A 17,987-nucleotide genomic window follows, 5' to 3' on the forward strand; every position below is an offset into this window, starting at 1 on the left:
TTTTGTTAAGACTGGTAATGGTGATTTCTTGTTTAAGGCAGTGGTCCCACTCCGGCGGCACGAGCCCCCCGTTTTCACTACTTTTGGAGTAACCGTGGCGGCTCTCTTACTTAGGATATAAAGTTGTGGTATATACCATAAAAAGCTTAATTCCTGTAGATTCCAACTATATATAATATAAGGAAATTTATTAATGTGATTTAGAAATAAATGCTCAAGAACAAGCATGAGATACATGGTTTTTGCGAACTGTGTCTCAGTTGTGACCATATTTAGAAGAAACTACCGCACTTACTGCATTGCGGCTTGCTCTGTAGCTTTAGGACATATTTATCTAGTTCCTAGACGTAGCAAATTAATTTTTAATTTTTACTTTTTGGATAATTTGCTTTTGAAAATTGCCAAATATTGCAATCTTCTGTTGTAAACAGCCCGGCAACTACATGCTCAAGGAAGCTAAATTTTGGACAAATTAGAGTTCAAGGAATTTCCATATAGGACACAAAATTTCATTCATGTAACTTTATTAGTTTTAAAGCGCAGCTTCGCAGCTTCATTACCTTCCCGCAAAAATGGGCAAAAATAAAACCAGAATTCTAAATATTGCTTATTTTCGGCCGCATTATTAGGAAAACTAATAAAGTTACATGAATGAAATTTTGTGTCCTATATGGAAATTCCTTGAACTCTACTTTGTCCAAAATATGCACTGTAGTTCCACTTACTTTCTTAACAAAACGCCGTTTTATGCATTGAAGTAACGCGAACGCCAATGCATTTCCCCGCAAAGTTCGTGAATTAATATCTCTCGTACAAATCTCTCGACGTCCTTGAAACAATTCGGCCAATAAAATTCTCTTAGCAGTCGAGCCTTAGTTTTCTTATTGCCCAGATGGCACGCCCAACCACTCCCGTGACAAATATCCAGTGTTTTGGCTCGACTCCTTTGTGGGACTACTATCTGGTCATAGTACACTCCCTTCGAGTCTTTGTACTGGCTATACAAAATGCCTGTCTGACACCAAATTCTTCGGCAAGTTTTGCGGCTCGCTCCAGATTCTTTTTTCCCTGGCTTGTCCAATAACCATAAGCGTGCCTCATCGTTCAGGCCAATCAAAAATTATTCAATGCACATGAGTTCGACAACCTTGTGATGGTTCCGAAAACGTCCTCGCCCTTAAGCCATTCAGTGAGGTTGCACTTCATGCTGTATGCAGAGTCTGTGAATGACTCATCGCTCCGTTTGACACTATTTCTAAAAACGCCGGCGGAAGGCCTCGGCGGAGAGTCGATACCTTTTTAGCAGCGCGCTTTTTACTTTGTCATAATCGGCCGCCTCTTCTTTTGAGAGTCGAGCAAGCGCTTCAGAAGGGAGAACGGTTAGGAGCACTTGAGACCATGACTCACGCGGAATTTTGTCTTAGCAGGTTCTTTCAAAATTAACCAAGAAGAAACCGATGTACTCCCCCTTTTTAAAAATAGCGGCCTCGGCGGTTTCGCCACTTGAGCATTGGTTACTGTGTTCTGAGAGGCCACTGCTTGGGCGATTGTTAGATCCAAGCGCTTTCCGTCGAGTTCGCGTGCTTTCTGCTCTCGCTTTCTCTGGCACTCCTTGTCCTGCCTTATTTCGAACTCTTTTTCGCGTTACCTCTGGCCTTGGATATCCTCCCAAGCTTCCACGTTCTCCCCACAATATCTGCCACTTGCTTCGATTGCATTCATGACCTCCGCCTTCTTTAGATGTTTCCCACAATGTATTCCGAATTTCCCGCATATCGCGTTTAGGTCCGTTTTACGCAGCGTTCTCCAGTCCATGGCTACCTCTCTTTTGCCGACAAGTTCCTCGAGGAATCAGTGTAGAAGCAAGGTTTTTCTCAACAAGGCTTGTGAAACCTTGCCACCGGGGAGAATCCCAATACGAATACGTTAAGCCTGGCAACACTCAAAGAGGAAAGTTCGTGCCATGCCGAAGTCGACCTCGCTGCTGCCGTCCAATACTCGAGGGTCCGAAGATTTATGTTTTCCCTTCAGCAGGAACGTGGGGCTGGGCCCGACACCCAAGGCGTTTACACACAAGTCTATATTACATTATTTTCTCAAGGGATACGGAACATAAGAGGTCCGCGTTCAAGTTCAATGGCTGTCGAAGAAGATCTTCACCAAGCGTCCGTCCCCCTCTTTGAACCCCTTCGTTCTGTTTGCTCCGTCGCCTTCCCCCAATCCGGCGTCAGGAGACGGATGTCCCGCCAATCCGGAGGTTGGTAGCACTTTCTCTCGAGCTTTATCCCAAGCACCTCACTGGGCAGGGGATCACACTGACCCCGTCTCCAGCGCGGCAATGTGGGCGGATGACGTGAAGGAATGTCCCCTCCTGGCAGAGCCTCGTCATGGTCGAGGATGGCTCGGACGGGGTTGTCGGCTCGTTCACACTTATCGCAGTGAGCGACTCTTTTCAAGGGTAAACGGCCGATCACAACACCATCTAGTTTTCTGCCGTCCTCGACTGCGATTCTTTTCTCTTGGTATCCATTCTGTAACTCTAATGGTCCATCGGTGATCCATCCTACGCATTGCGGGGCTTGCCCAGCTCCGTTATTTATTTATTTTTCTTAATGTCAATTAGAATATCGACTATACCCGTTTGCTCTCTGATCTACACCGCTCTCTTCCTGTCTCTTAACGTTAGGCCTAACATTTCTCGTTCCATCGCTCTTTGTGCGGTCCTTAACTTGTTCTCGTGCTTCTTTGTTAACCTCCAAGTTTGTGCCCCATATATTAGCACCAGTAGAATACAATGATTGTACACATTTCTTTTCAACGACAGTAGTAAGATTCCAGTCAGTATTTGGCAATTGGCGTATACACTCCAACACAATTTTATTCTTCTGTAAATTTCCTTGTCATGATCAGGGTCCCCTGCGATCGAGTAATTCACCTATATAAACGAACTCCTTTACAGACTCTAGAGGCTGACTGGCGATCCTGAATTCTTGTTCGCTTGCGACACTATTGAACATTATCTTTGTCTTCTGCATATTAATCTTGAACCCCACTCTTACACTTTCTCGGTTAAGGTCCTCAGTCATTTGCTGTAATTTGTCCCCATTGTTGCTGGATAGGACAATGTCATCTGCACACTGCAGGTTGCTGAGATATTCGCCGTTGATCCTCACTCCTAAGCCTTCCCAGTCTAAGAGCTAGAACACTTCTAAACATGCAGTCAATAGCATTGGGGAGATTGTGTCTCCTTGCTTACGCAATGCCTCTATGACTGCTGGTATCTCTACTGAATCAAATGCCTTTTCCTAATCTATGAAAGCCATATAGAGAGGTTTATTGTATTCCGCAGATTTCTCTATTACCTAATTTTGTTGACGTGGATATGATCCATCGTAGAATATCCCTTTCCCTTCCTGAAGCCAGCCTGTTCTCTTGGTTGACTGAAATCAAGCGTTGCCCTGATTCTATTGGAAATTACCTTGGTGAATATTTTATACAATACTGAAAGCAAGCTAATGGTGTATAATTCTTCAATTCTTTGACGTCACTTATGGATTAGTATAATGTTGGCGTTCTTCCAGCTTTCTGGTACACTTCTGCGTCGTGAGGCATTGCGTACAAAGGGCCACAAATTTTTCAAGCATGATATCTCCTCCATCATTAATTAAGTCGACTGTTATTCCATTTTCTTCAGCAGCTTTTCACCATGTGTCTTGCAAGGCCCTTCTAATTTCATCGCTAGTTTATAAGGAGCCTCTGTATCATGTTCATCACTACTTCGAATGAAAGTAGCTTGGATGATCTGGGAACTGTACAGGTCAGTATATAATTATTCTGCTGTTTTTACTATGTCATCGAAATTGCTGATGATCTTACCCTGCTTATATTTCAGTGCATACATCTTGCCTTGTTCTATGCCAAGTTTTCTTCTCACTGATTTCATGCTGCGTCCATATTGATACATGCATATTGCGTGTTTCTTGTGGACGATGCGTGCGGGCGCCCCGACGAAGAAGACGAACTGCTCCTTGCTCTCGAGCTGTCGGCTGCACTGGCCAGCGCTGCAGTTGTCTTGTGCAAATATACTTTGTAAATAGTCTCCAGTGCCTAATCCTTCGTTCGCGTAACATTGCGTAGTAAGCTGTCTGTTACTGCCCCTGCTGACAAGTGCGTTTCGTTTGTCCCTCGAGTTTCCGACGTCGCCACAATCTTCAATATGAAGCACGAGCACTGCATGATGTGCGTGCTTTAGCATCAATTCAGCATCATTATCGCCAAAGAAGCTTCACGTCCACCAATTTCCACAATGCTTTTTTTTTTTTTAGCAGCGAAGCTGTATATGGCTAGGCGAAACCAAAATCCGTCCGTACGGTGTGCGCAGAAACTATCATCATTAGCAGTGGCTCTAGCGTCGTCGTCTTCTTCCACAGCTGGCTCCGTTGCCGCTCATCATTCCAGTGCAGAATTTCACTTCTGTCGTCGTAATGGGGAGACCACGTTTACGGGGGTATGGGCCATCGCTTAAGAGTGTGTGAGCCATTCATTGTCTTACGTGACGGGCAGATTTAATTTTGAAGCAATTTAATTTTGAAGAATCGCAAGCGGCAATGCAACAACGGCGGACTGCGTGGGCTTACCGTCAGTGACGTCGTTCTCTCCGTCGCAGCCGAACGTGTGTGTAACCTCATTAAGGAACACAGCGACCTAAACAATATTTGAGAAAGACCTTATAGAACCGTCGGGATTAACCCAGTGATAAACACCGCAGCCGCACCTTTCATCTGTGCGGAGTGCTTGGGCGGTGCTTTTTTCTTTTTTTTTTTCGCGATTTTATTTTTTCACACTTCCAAATTTCAGGAAGTTTTACAACCCCTACTAGCTTGTTGCCGTAGCTTCAATTGCAGGCGGGAAGTGATGGAAGTGTTCGCGTTGACAGTACCTTCCTTTCTACTTCCATCTCCCTTATTTCATTTCTCTCCCCCCCTTCCCCTCTCGTAGGGTGGAAACCAGACACGAGTCTGGTTGACCTCCTCACCTTTCCATCCTTCCTCTATGGACTTCTTGCATCGCTCATACAGCAGCGCGCAGTAGTAGGAGGACGCCACTGAATACATTGGGCGACAAGTTGGTGCGGGTTGCTAAACAAATGTGCCGGTGGCGCAAAAAGAGACATACGAAGGGAAAGTTGTTGCGCCCAGAAACAATGTTTATTAGCAACTGAATAAAGGCGAAAGCTATGCCTGCAGCTCCTCTATCGTACTACACGGCCTGCGAGGCCGCACATTTCTAACTACGGCCGTTTCAATTGGACAACTCAGAGCGACGTCCTTCAGAGCTGACAGGAAAACTGGACTTGATTGCTCCCACCGTACATCAGGACTCACCTTGGCCCATGCACGTTGCTCAGAGACGCGGAAGTTGTTTGCTTTGCTGTCGCTTTGACTTGTCCAACGACGGGGAATGCGTGCTGCAGGTGGCAACGTCGGCCTCATACTTTTTGCATTGCCTTAAACATATTTTTTCCGTCTATCTTTAAACAAAAGTGATAAAATTGACAAATTTGTGACTTGTATGTATACTTCACCAAATAATTAAGTAACTGAAGCGCCAAGCAGATGAGGACAAGAGGACACACAAAAATGAAATGAGAAATTGTAAACATATACGGCTGTCCTAATTTTTTAGTTTTTGTACCATAAGAATATTTTTATGCTTATGATAGTTCATGCCATGCTTGATCATGTACAGTTGACGACGCAAGGTATTCAAAAAGTATTTGAAAAATATTCGGATGTTCGAGGGGTGACTATTCTATTCGAGCACCGAATCGAATAGGGTAATAGTCGCTCGTTATTCGAAATTTTCGAGTGTTGGTACACCCCTGGAGTGTCAGGTTATTCGAGCGAGTGTTATAAGTGTTTTCGATGAACGTAATAATTCTTGGGTTTTATCGACGTTGTTAAGTCGAGGTTTATCTGAATACAGACCGTGGTTAGTTCAGGCTGGGGATTGCTCCTTAATTTTGAAGCTCATTTTGATAGCATAATTTTAATGTTCAAAGGTCAGAGAATGTACGCACTGCAAAGTGCGTAAAAGCACGGTGTACTATATACGCTGCGCGCCCAATGCTTGACATGCTACGGGTGAGACTCCAGCCGCTGCGCCGTTCGGCGCCATGCGGTAGCTGTGCCTCTCCCTGGCCACGTGAAATGCTTGAGAGACTGTGCGATGTGTTTTCCGTCCGTCCTAGCCATTTGGGGCCAGCTCTTAGTATTGCGATAACAATTATATGGACACTCCAGGCGAATTTCTGCCGTCGCCGCGATGTTCCGTATACAGTCCAAGGGCGATCGCCGCATGCTGTATGTGCGAGTGAAAGCGTGCTAGGGGAGCCTACGATTCTCTCGCGCGCAAGGGGGGAAAGCGGGCAGGAAGCGCGCTGTCTTGCGTGGTACCGGGGGGAGGGTAGGGAAGACCGGCGTTCTACTTCGGTGGCTCCTGCGTAGTGCGCGGCCTCGCGGGCGCCGTATCTTGAAAGTGATCTGTGATGTGGACAAAGTGCGCGGTCGTGCGGGCCTCATCTTGAAAGCGATCTGCGATGTGGAAAAAGTGGGCCGAGTGCTGGTAGCTTCGTATGCGCTGTGTTTTTGCCACTTAGTTCGCATTGAAGCGAGAGGCAGCACGAAGGTCAATTCCCTCGCTGCTGCGGCCGCGCTTCCTCACTCCAGCGTTTTGACAGCGAGTTTCGGCAGTCATCGAGTGAGATGCGTTCACGTTTACCTGTGCGCGCGTGGCACAGTGCTTGTTAATTTACCAAGTGAGTGAATGTTTGCAAGTTTATACGGCCGATAAAACCACTGTCCTTACTTCGCGCAACTGATGTGCTATCGCCTTTCGGGCAAAACTTTTCATTGCCAAGCGAGTCGTCCTGTACCAGCTGGAGCCGCCAGCGGGGGGGCTGCCGCAGGACGACGAGCGGTGTGTCGTCTCACCCGCCACGTGGTGGCTCAGCGTGCGGCGGCTGCCGGCCGAGGCGGTGGCGCTCGACGCCGCCCTCAAGAGTCTGCTGCTGACGGCGCCGGGCAGCCCGGCCACAGTGCTGCTCTGTCTCGCCCAAGACGACGCAAGGGTGAGTCACTGACGCGTCTTCGAGCCGCGGGTCCTCAGTTGCGACCGGGAACAAGAGCCGTATCCAAGATCCATCACTTAGGGGGATATTTTTGCGGGACGTACAACGTCCAGCCTGACGACACGTCGGAGTGGTGTACATCCTGTCCGCTGGCTTATCCAATGAACGCGCACTGAATATGGTGATATCCGAAAATGAACCATCCAGTAGAATACGACCTGCTCGGATAATCCTCTTCATACGGCAGTCTCGAATAGTCTGTATTGGAGTTCTCGGGCACATCGAGATGAAACTTCGTATGCCTAAAGTCCCAAGACTGAGTTATATGGATGCTTTGGGGGCTCTGCAGGAAATTTGTGCTCAGTGGAGTTCTTACTAAAGCATTTTCTTTTGTCAACTACTTGGTGGCCCGGCGTTCGAAGCAATGGTATAAACATCCTATAGAAATTTCACAGCTATAGTATTGTGGTAAGAAATCTTCATGATACATTCAGAGCCGTCAACACGCTCTTTTGAGCAATGAATTGCATTGTGTGCCGTGAAATAACGGCTAAGAATTCTTTCCCGATACTTTACACGTTTGTAAAACACAAGCCTAGAATTACCCATTAAAAGTGTTTTGCAGTTTTAGAAGTAATAATTGGAGAACGAGGTGGGTTGAGTTGGAAGGGCTGCAGTGCACAAACGGTGTTAACGCAAGCAGAGTTACACACAAAACACAAAGCTTATTTCAATCAAAAAATGCATTCTGTATTGCGGTCGTCTCTGCGATTTTAGCGATGCCTTTTAAAAAACGAGGCGTCGGATGGAAGCTTAGGAATGTTGCCGTCCCGATGCGACGGCGCATGCGCGGCCGAACGTTGTAGCAAAATGTTGGTTCGGGATGGTTGGTAATCCACAGCACTTCCACCACTGATGTAACACCTATCGATGGCGCAGTATAGGACGTGCACGACAGCATAGGCGTATCTACCGGGGGGGCAGGGGGGGCACTTGCCCCCCCCCCCCCCCCCCCACTTTTGAAAACGGGCACTTTCGGATGAATGCCAGAAAGTCCAACAAAACTACAGCTGACGCTAAATTTGTTTTCTTAATCTAGTGGCCACGTAAGGAATGCTTTTGTTTACTAAGTATCGCTCGCTTGGGCAGCGAGGATTGTCTCTTATGCCTCCTCATGACGCTCTAGCGGTCGACGCGCAGGATTCTCTATACACGCTTGCATTACGAAGAGGCCTGGCGCTGGACAGTTCCCGCCCTAAAAAATGTACACTTGCGCTACTTGCATCACGCCTACTTTTTTGGGACCGCCTAACCGTATTTGAAAACAAATTAGGCTTGTTATATTTAAGCTGCGGGCGAAGGGAGAGGTCCGGGTAAAGTATTACATTCAGCCGCGCCCAACGATTGGTGTGCAACGGCATGAAATCGCTGGACTACCAAATGCTGGAACTATTGCATCTCACTCCAGAGATAGTCTACATAGCGTTGCAGTCTCAGTATCTTATCACCATCAAAAATCTAATCAAACCTATTAAAGGTATAACTATCGAATTTCAGTGTGTAATGACGACTTTATATATATATATATATATATATATATATATATATATATATAGTTATACCTATTAAAGGTATAACTATCGAATTTCAGTGTGTAATGACGACTTTATATATATATATATATATATATATATATATATATATATATATATATATCTTCTTGACAATAACCTTTGTCGAACGCGCAAAGCCATTTCAATACCCATAGAACACTGAACTGAATTTTCTCTAAAGGCCTGTGTGACTTCTGCTTTTATCTGTTTCCTTTTGAGGCCGTTTTTAAATAAGAGCTACACTAGTACTTGTTTCTGTACAGGAGCAATAACAGCAGATATTTCATATTTTGAAAAAAATGGAACCCACTTTTTGGCGACGTGTACCCAAAAAGGTTGCTTACGTGCTCTAAAAACAGTTGATGAATACTCGCTTTCTCCCATTTTTTCTGTGGCAGTATTTAGTTGTCTTCCCCCGGCATCCTCGGTAAACTATTCGGGGCACGGTGCTTATTCGAAGTAGGAAGCAATGTTCTGGGTGGCGAGCGATATATCTTTATTCTGTTTAGGTTCGTTACAGCCTTCGCAGAAAGTTACTGATTGAAGTGTTCCAGAGTGCCATACTGCCGCTAGTCGAAATGTTTCCCAGACTCTCAAAACAACTACACAAGATATGGACTTGAAATTCCGTGAAAATAGGGATAATTTCAAGTGCAATGCATGGCGAAACTTTCACTTTCCTGTTTTAAATGCAAGTGTTGCAGATAATTGCTAAACCATCGTTCTTTCCATGTGTTTTCGTGCATCATACTAGATGCGTAGTTTGTTTCTCCGGTGTCCCCGGTGAGCTAAACAAGGCATCTTGTTTATATCTGGTGAAAATTAGGGGCTTAGCATGGGCAATATGTAGGGAATGTCCCAAATGAGTGGGTTAAATTCGCCTTTTTCCAATAGAAAAGAAGGTTTCACTGTCTTAGAATTAACTACAAGTGAGGTCAAATTTTGCGAACTTAAGGGGAACAATTCGCCCATTTTACCGTGGGATGTGCGATGGTAAAATGCGTGTATATGCGATGGTAAATGCATGTTGATCAAATGCAGTTAAAAAAACTGTAAGCAAGTATTCGAAAGTATCACACTGCTTTTATTAGTTAGGTTTCCCAATGTCCCAAGAGAACTCTGCGTTTAAGATATTTTATACTTTGGCAGAAGAGGTAGCATTTTCAGCAGAATGTGTCGCGAAGTTGTAACGTTTCTGGCTTATTTAGGAGCGTTACGAATAATTATTGAACCCTCATTTTTTTCTCTCTACTTTTTCATGCGTGATATGTTGGGTTTACCTTGTGTCCTCACTGAACTAAAGGAAGCAGCTTCTTTATGTTTTGTGGCTCAGAGGACCAGGTAATGTTTGATGTCTAGGTAAAGTTCAAAATAGATGGGTAATTGGGGCTTTCGCAATAAATTACGTATGCAGCGCTCTAGAGTGTTATAAGCCTGTCTAAGGGGCAGAATGGAGCCCACAGCCCTCACAGAACTATAAATGCCACCAAGACCAAATTTATCGAAAATTTGGGGTACGCTAGCTATGAAAATTCTCTGAGCGAAGTTAAATGAGGTTGGATCAAACACGGTCCTTGTAAAAAAAAAAAAAAAATTCTTATTCAAGTGCCAGAGCGTGTGATATGGTCGCTTCCAGCTGTGCTTCCCAGTGTTCCGATATAGCTGTAGATTACAACGTGGGAAAACGAGGGGGGGGGGTCATGGTAACTCCAATGTGCGACAAAATTTTCGCGTTCCTGGTTCAGTTAGAATTGCATTGCAAATAATTACTGAGCCGTCGTATTTCCCCCTATTTTCATGCGTCATAAGGCGTTCCTAGTTGGTTCCATCGATGGCCTCGGTGAACTAAACAAGACACTTTGTTTATATTTGGCGAAAATATAGGGCGCGGTATGGGCACTATGTCAGTAAACTTCAAAGACAGGGGACTGGTTATGATTTTTGCAGTAAATTACGGAAGCACGCGATCCGGAGCTCTATGAATGTGTGTTACGAACAAAACAGAATTGATCCTGCTGCGCTGGGTGAACTCTGAACTCAATCGATATATCAAAGCTAGCAAAATTTGAATGGGGGGGAGTAAGGAGATAAATGGTAAATGTTATGGTGAAGTTAGATTTGTTAAGGAATTACTGGCTTTTTGAGAATTTCTAACAAGAAGTGCTTTGAAGCATTACATACGGGCAAGGTTTCAAATAACACAGTCATATACGGGCAACTTTTTAAACTATACGGTATAATCGCAGATAAGTGAAACTTTTATTGAAACTGATCGAAAGAAACAGCTTCGCTGAAAATTTTGTTGTAATTCTGCAAGGTCGCACACGCCTGCTGCCTTTTTTGTGAATATTGCAAGTCATTTATGTGGATTGTACTTCGTTGCGTATAACCTCGACAATACGATTACCTTAACTAGCGATACATTCGTGCTGTAGACTTAAACATCAGGTACATGTTTTTGTTTAATTGGTAAAATTGCCTCCAACAAATGGGCATTTTTTATGTGCGCTGCACGACCCACCGTGGTTTCTTAGTGGCTGTTGGCCTGCTAAGGGCAAGGTCGCGGGATCAAATCCCGGCCACGGTGGCCACATTTCGATGGGGGCGAAATGCGAAAACACCCGCGTACTTACATTTAGGTGCGCGTTAAAAAACCCGAGGTGGTCCAAATTATTCCGGAGTCCCCCACTACGGCGTTTCTCACAATCAGATCATGGTTTTGGCACGTAAAGCGCCATAATTAATTACGTGCGTTGCACTACTGCTCCTGGGCAAGATCAGGGACCTCTGGGCACCCACTGCCTTCTGTCCCTGTAGCATAAATTTTATAGAGTGTAAAGAAGTAAATGCAAATTGAAATAAGTTTTCGGGCATCCATGGTTTGCCATGTGTGATTGATAAATAGGTCTGTGTTTAACATAAAAATAACTGACAGAAGTATTTCCAGGCGTTTTCGCTTAGTACAATAGTAATTCGATATATATATATATATGTATATATATATGTATATATATGTATATATGTATATATGTATATATGTATATATGTATATATGTATATATATATATATATATATAATAGAGGGAGAGAGAGGGAGAGAGTTAGATCGTTTGTGGTTTGCCCCCCCCCCCCCCCCCCCCCACTCGAGAAATAGTTGGTACGCCACTGCACGACAGCGCATGCGCCTGTCCTGTTCAGCGCTAAACAAACAATGGAGGTGGTGTTTCGGATGCAAGCAAGTGAAGGGGACAGGGAGCCGAGAAGGAAGCGTTGGAGGTCACGTGATCTGCCAAACCGTGGAGGCAGCGAAAAGGGGAGCAGCCGCACGGAACGTTCGCTGTGTTCCTCGGGCTCGCTGGCCGCGCGTTTATAATGCGAGAAAAACAAAATGTGCACTGACACAGGAAGGTTCGTATGGTCCGAAGAATCTGGAACTTGTGCGAGTCTTTTCATCCGACCCTGTGCTGACAATGCCAGACTCGCCGCTCGAACTTTACTCAGACGCTTCTCATTACGCTGATGGTGCCATCCTTTATCAAGAAGACGAAAACGAGCAACCTGGCAAGGAACTCAATGTCATCGGGTACATTGTACCCGATGACATTGTACATTCACGCAACCGCAAGAAAACTAGACAACAACGGAAAAGGAAGCAATAGCCGTCGTTATGGCCTTAAGAAGCTACCTGGAAAACAAACACTTCAAGCTCTTCACTAATAATCAGGTATTGACATATCTCTTGGAACTTGCAATGCCAAAGGGCTCGCCCGCTGGGTGAGCGAAATTCAACAATTCAGCTTCAGCATCACGCATAAACCAGGCCAGAGGCCTCAAATAAAAAATCAAATCAAAATATTTATTTCAACATTACAAGGCAAATGCAACGTTGAGGATGACAGGTAAAAAGCCTTCTTGAGGCTTGACCGGTCCTGCATCCTATACACTTGGCAGAGCAGTGGTTACAAAGCACAAAAATGGTCAAAAGAAGCCCGTAAACAAGGCAATGCAAGGTTTCCAAATCAGTTTTGAGAGGTAAGCGATATCGAAGATTTATTGAAAATTATTGAGGGAAGAATGTGTTACATTTTATGTAGTAACACCCAATATAAGAGCGTAGAAAAAGCCTTAAACTCTGGAAGGTTTATTTTTCCAATATCAATGTCTATTTCTTTTAAAGAATTTAATAACCTGGGTAAAATATTTTCAAGCATTTGTGCAATGTCTTACAACATTCCATATTTCAGCGCGGCGGGTGGTGTAGGCCGGTACATTGTGATGCAGGTTGGCGATTTCCACAAGGTGACGGACGCTGACGCATTATCACGACTCCGTGTGCCGCAAGAACTTTCTAAAGGAAGTATTAACTTGATACAACTCTGGGAATGTACGGAAGCGATGGAGTTGCACAAGGGTCTATGTTCCTGAAACAAAAGTGCCAACAGTCCTCATGTTATATCACGACAGTCCCCAATCGGGAGGACATGATGGATTTTAGAAGACCTACCACAAGCTCACCAAGACGTTTACGTGGAAAAACCTGAAAGCAGATGTTGCCAATTACGTAAAGACGTGTCATATGCGTGTAAAATGGTCAAATCACAATACAAACCTCGTGGTAACAGAATGGTACTGCCAGAATACTCAGTGATCCCATTCGAAATCATTCATCTTGATTTTGCTGAGATCAAGAAGAAGGGGAATGCGTTTGAAGAACTCGAGCTTTTCTGGTCGCCATGGGTGAGTGCACGCGCTTTGTTGCCGCCAAAGCTGGAGGAGAGGAAGCGAACTCCGTCGTATCTCTTCTCGAGCGAGAAATCCTCAAGAACACTGAAGTAATTGTTGCGGACAATGGACCAGCATTCAGAAGTGAGAAGCTTCGCAGTTGGGCGAGTGAGAAAAACATCGCGCTTCGTTGCCTTACCACCCCGAGGCTAATTATCTCGCCGAATGAATGATCCCAGGCCTCAAAATGTTCAGTTATATTCAGAGTTTAAGGGAGGCTGGAAGAGTGCCCTGGAGGCAGCAGTGTCGCACCACCACAGGTCCTACACCGCAGGCATTGGGTGCAGCCCGCACTGTGCTGCATTCGGTACTACCTCGGCTACCGGCTGACCGAAAGCTGGGCTTAGTCGACAGGACTGATTTAAAGGAGCATCCCAAGACCCGGCTGCAGCGACAGAAATACCGCATGACTAGGAAGACGCACTTTGATCGTCGCCACAAAAATAAAGCTGCTGAACCCTGGATCCACGGTATTGGTGAGTAAAGGACTGGACTCCATTCACTGGTCCGTACTTCGTTGTTAGAACGGCTAAGCAACAAGTACTTTTGAAGACCATATATTACAATGGACCAATTGAAGAGGCATCTGGCGGTAATGTGCTACCATATTACCAGCGTTAGGGCAACGACAGCCGGCCGGGAGAGTGTAGCGATCCACATCGTCAGTGGCCAGGGAGCAGGAGAGAAGAAGCTCATATAAGAATGCCGCAATAAACCGATAGAGCCATTATGTCTACATAGAAACTTTACAAATGACGTTGAAAAACAGAGAACTTGCTTGAAAAAACGCATATTGACAAGTGTGCGTGTTTATCTTCCTCCGGTGACCACTTTTCACCGGACAACACAACTTAGACGTTATCGCTTGGCACAGGACGCGTCTGCATCCATCTCAAGTTTCACGATTGCTATCGATGGTTCTCTCCGTTGTCTGTGGTTACCGAACCTTGTGTAATCTGTAACCTAACGCGAATCGTGCAGTACTTTCTGGAAGGCACTAGCTATTACGCTGGAACCTTAGACGAGCCATGCATGAAAGCCGACGCGCTTGACTCGCAGTCCAGATTCCGACGATCACCGACTGTGCTGACCGCTATCGTTGATCTTTGAGTGTATAGCCTGTTTTTCCGGGCACAGGTTCCCCCAGTAAAGAGTCACTTTCGCGATACACAGTTTTTGCTACTGTGTTCTTCACAGTCACTACAACGTGATAATATGCAGTGACGCACTGTTGCACGAATCGCCTCTGCGTATCGTTGGCATCGCATTTGACCCTTTAGGCGAAACTGCTTCCTTCGATTCAATGCGATCCTTGTCGAGCAGCGAGATGGCTTTTCCTTGCCGCCGGCTTATCACGCAATGAGCGATGGAGCTACCGTAGTGTTCCATCGTGTTGAGCGACGTTTATTTTCAGGGAACCTTAACTTTTAATCGCCTCCTAAACTGCATTGTGCTGTATTTGCAACTACTCTCCGCGATTTCGTCCATTGCCCGCCTTCTTTGATGGCTGCATCAATAGCCACCTCGTTGGCTTCAGTCGTGCCTGTCCGCGAGGGCGACCACTCCGCGATGCTGATCTTGGCATGTTCGTCTGTCAATGTTGAAAATGCCTCAACCATATTCGCACACTGCTCGAGCTCGCATTCATGCGTCACCACGCTCCAACTGAAACGAACCACTTCTTCCCGAACCGGTACCCGTTACCTTTATTGGTTTCTTCTATTTTTCTCGGCTGAGGTTTGATTAGGGTTTCAGGTACGGTCCGCGAATATTAACTCAGCTTAAGTTGAATTTCAGCGAAAAATTCGGTTCGCGTTCGACATCCTGCTATACCATAAGACGGGGGTGCTCACTGTCTATAATCGCCTGCTGTATTATTATGGGGTGGGGGTTATTAACGCGATAGCGTTTAGGGCCCTGTTTCGTAGAAAATCCGGCGTCGTCGTCGGTGTCTGCATTGGCTCCCGCGGCCGCGAAACTCGTCCCCAAACACGTTTAGGCATGCCACACCATTCTATCATTAATGTGCTTATACCTTGTCTTGCATTCTTGGCAAAGCTATTCCTCGGAATTTTGACAATTACAATCCACAAACAAATGTCATGAAACAAAACAACCACAGAGCATGCCTTTTATGTTAAATCTTCTCAGACTGAAATATTAAAAGTGCGAAACAAATACGGAAACCTGAAAATGATGTAATTTCTTTGGCGCGGTTGTGCACATCTCCGGGATCGGCCCACGCAAGAGGCCGCGTTTCCACCAGAAAGCTCGCCTACGTGCATAGCGTTCGCCGCCAGTGTTTGCCAGTAACCATTACGGTTGCAAAAACTGCAGTCGTCGAGAACCATGAGTAGAAGTCAGGGATCTTTGAATGCTATCGCGTCCCACTCCTAAAAGCGAAGTTTTTGTCAATTTATGCATCACAATAGCAAATGTCTAAGTTACGATCAATGAGGTAAACAAATAGTGACTATTGCTGGCAAACAAATAAAGCTAATGTGGGGAAAACAGAGAGAGAGAGAGGTAAAAACAAAATGAAAGAGTGGTTGTTTCTGCTAACTGTATAGCGAGCTTGAAGCTATAGTAAGGCATGACGGGTTTGTTGTGCAGGAGGACGGTGACATTCAGTGCCACGTGCGTGAAGTGCTGCTGCCTTTTGCGGACACGTGAGTGCCACTTCGTTTCCTACGCTTTTTTTTTCCGCGAGTATTTGCAGTGTAAATGTGAGTGTACGATATATTTCCCGCTTTAATGAGGGAGACAAAATTTCGGAGAGCGCGAGTGGTATAACAATTGCTTTATCCTGCAGTGGCGCATCATTGTGGGCGGCTCGTCTCAGTAAACGTGCTAGTCGATCTAACTTGGCCTTTCATTCAACGCTGCGCACGGTACAGCCGGTGCAGCTTGAAGATATCCTCCGTGGGACGCGCATAGAGCGAGGAGGAATAATATTTCGGCGAAGAACGGGGCTGCAGCACTGGGCCCGTGCTGCCGTCCCTGCGCTCTGACAAGTGCGCTGCGGGGTCGGTAGGACGTTGGCCGCGCAGGCGTTTCAATTTTCAGTTGCCGCCCACCGGCTCATCACAGAAGGCCGGTCTGTGCCGTTCTCTATCGATATGAAGTGACCGCTGCGGTGCGCTGACTTAGTGCACTGTGTGGCATTGTACCGCAATGTGGAATTAGGTAAGCAGCGTTATGTGGTCGGGAATGATTACAGCCGAACTTGCTGAAAAGCACGATGAGTGCATATATAGTTACTGCTTTGTCTCACATTTCGCGCCTTTTTTGACTTACAAAGAAATATCGTCCACGTTTTGTACAATACGTGACGTTCCAGGAGAGTGTCGGCGAGTTTCAATGCCAGAAAATCGGCCAAAACTCTGCGAAGCGCCGCCCTTGACATACCGGAACTTATCACACAGGTTTTTGCCGGTTACGCGATATCTACAAGTTCTATTAGTAGGGCGGACGAAAACAGTAGGCAGAACAAGGCTACAGTCACGTGCGTCAATGCTGACCTTGTGAACGGTCTAGTGCAGATATACATAAACATTAAATCAGATTAAGATATTCACTTGTGCGGGGGCATAAACATAAAGATTGCATAACGTTACGCGTTGCCTATGATGTAAATAAACACAATTGGACGCTCCACAATTTGTATTGGATTTTTATTACCCGCTTCATTAAAGCTTCGCTTCACATAGATTTCAACATATATGCTTTGGATCTCCGTAACTTTATTATTGCGATAGCAATTATATGCACACTCCAAGCGGATTTCTGCCGTCGGCGTCGTCGTCGCCGTCGCTGTGAGGTTCCGTATAAAGTCCAACGGCGATAAAATCGTCGCCGCGCCGTATGTTGTATGTGCGAGTGAAAGCGCGCGAGGGACGCGCGCTTTCACGGGGAGCGAACGCACGGCGGAGAGCAAACGCGACTTCTTCCGTCGCGCGAAAGGCCGTTGGGGGATGGGAGGAAGCGAGGGGAGGCGACGTTTAGCTGCGGCCCCAAATGCGTATCTTGAGACCTTGCGCAAGGGGAACTGGCGACTCAATCACCCACGCGAAAGGAGGAAAGCGAGAAGGCAGCGCGAGAAGGAAGGGGTTGCGGTTTCTGCTCTGCGAGCAACTGTGTACTTGTACTTAGCGCCGAGTGGTCGCGCGCACCGTATCTTGAAAGCGATCTGCAACACGGCTCCTACCTTTGTATGCGCTGTGCTTTCGCCGCTCAGTTTCCGTTGAATTTCCGCTACTAATTTGCTATTGCAACTGATGCTTCGCCTTTCGGGCGAAACTGCGTCTTTTTTCTTTTATCGAAGCATCGACTTTGCTTCGAGTTGTCGATAAATTCGACTTCGCCCTGCCATCTGTTAGCCGCCAGGTTAGCTCAGATGGTAGAGCGGCTGCCCTGGAAAGACGGTGGTCCCGGGTTCGAGTCCCCAACCAGGACGAATTTTT

The 17,987-nt window shown here is 45.9% G+C and overlaps 1 protein-coding gene across 2 annotated transcripts in view; it reads left to right on the forward strand.

Moving 5' to 3' along the window:
* Positions 1 to 17,987, forward strand: part of LOC119440806 (uncharacterized) — a 97,720-nt gene that overhangs the window by 53,505 nt on the left and 26,228 nt on the right. For both annotated transcript variants that reach the window (XM_049662623.1, XM_049662624.1), the window contains 2 exons: positions 6,920 to 7,129; positions 16,138 to 16,193. In XM_049662623.1, the coding sequence (XP_049518580.1) occupies positions 6,920 to 7,129; positions 16,138 to 16,193 (266 nt within the window). The remainder of the gene's footprint in view (positions 1 to 6,919; positions 7,130 to 16,137; positions 16,194 to 17,987) is intronic.

The sequence above is a fragment of the Dermacentor silvarum genome, chromosome 2, assembly GCF_013339745.2.
Source record: "Dermacentor silvarum isolate Dsil-2018 chromosome 2, BIME_Dsil_1.4, whole genome shotgun sequence".
NCBI classification, from domain to species: domain Eukaryota; kingdom Metazoa; phylum Arthropoda; class Arachnida; order Ixodida; family Ixodidae; genus Dermacentor; species Dermacentor silvarum.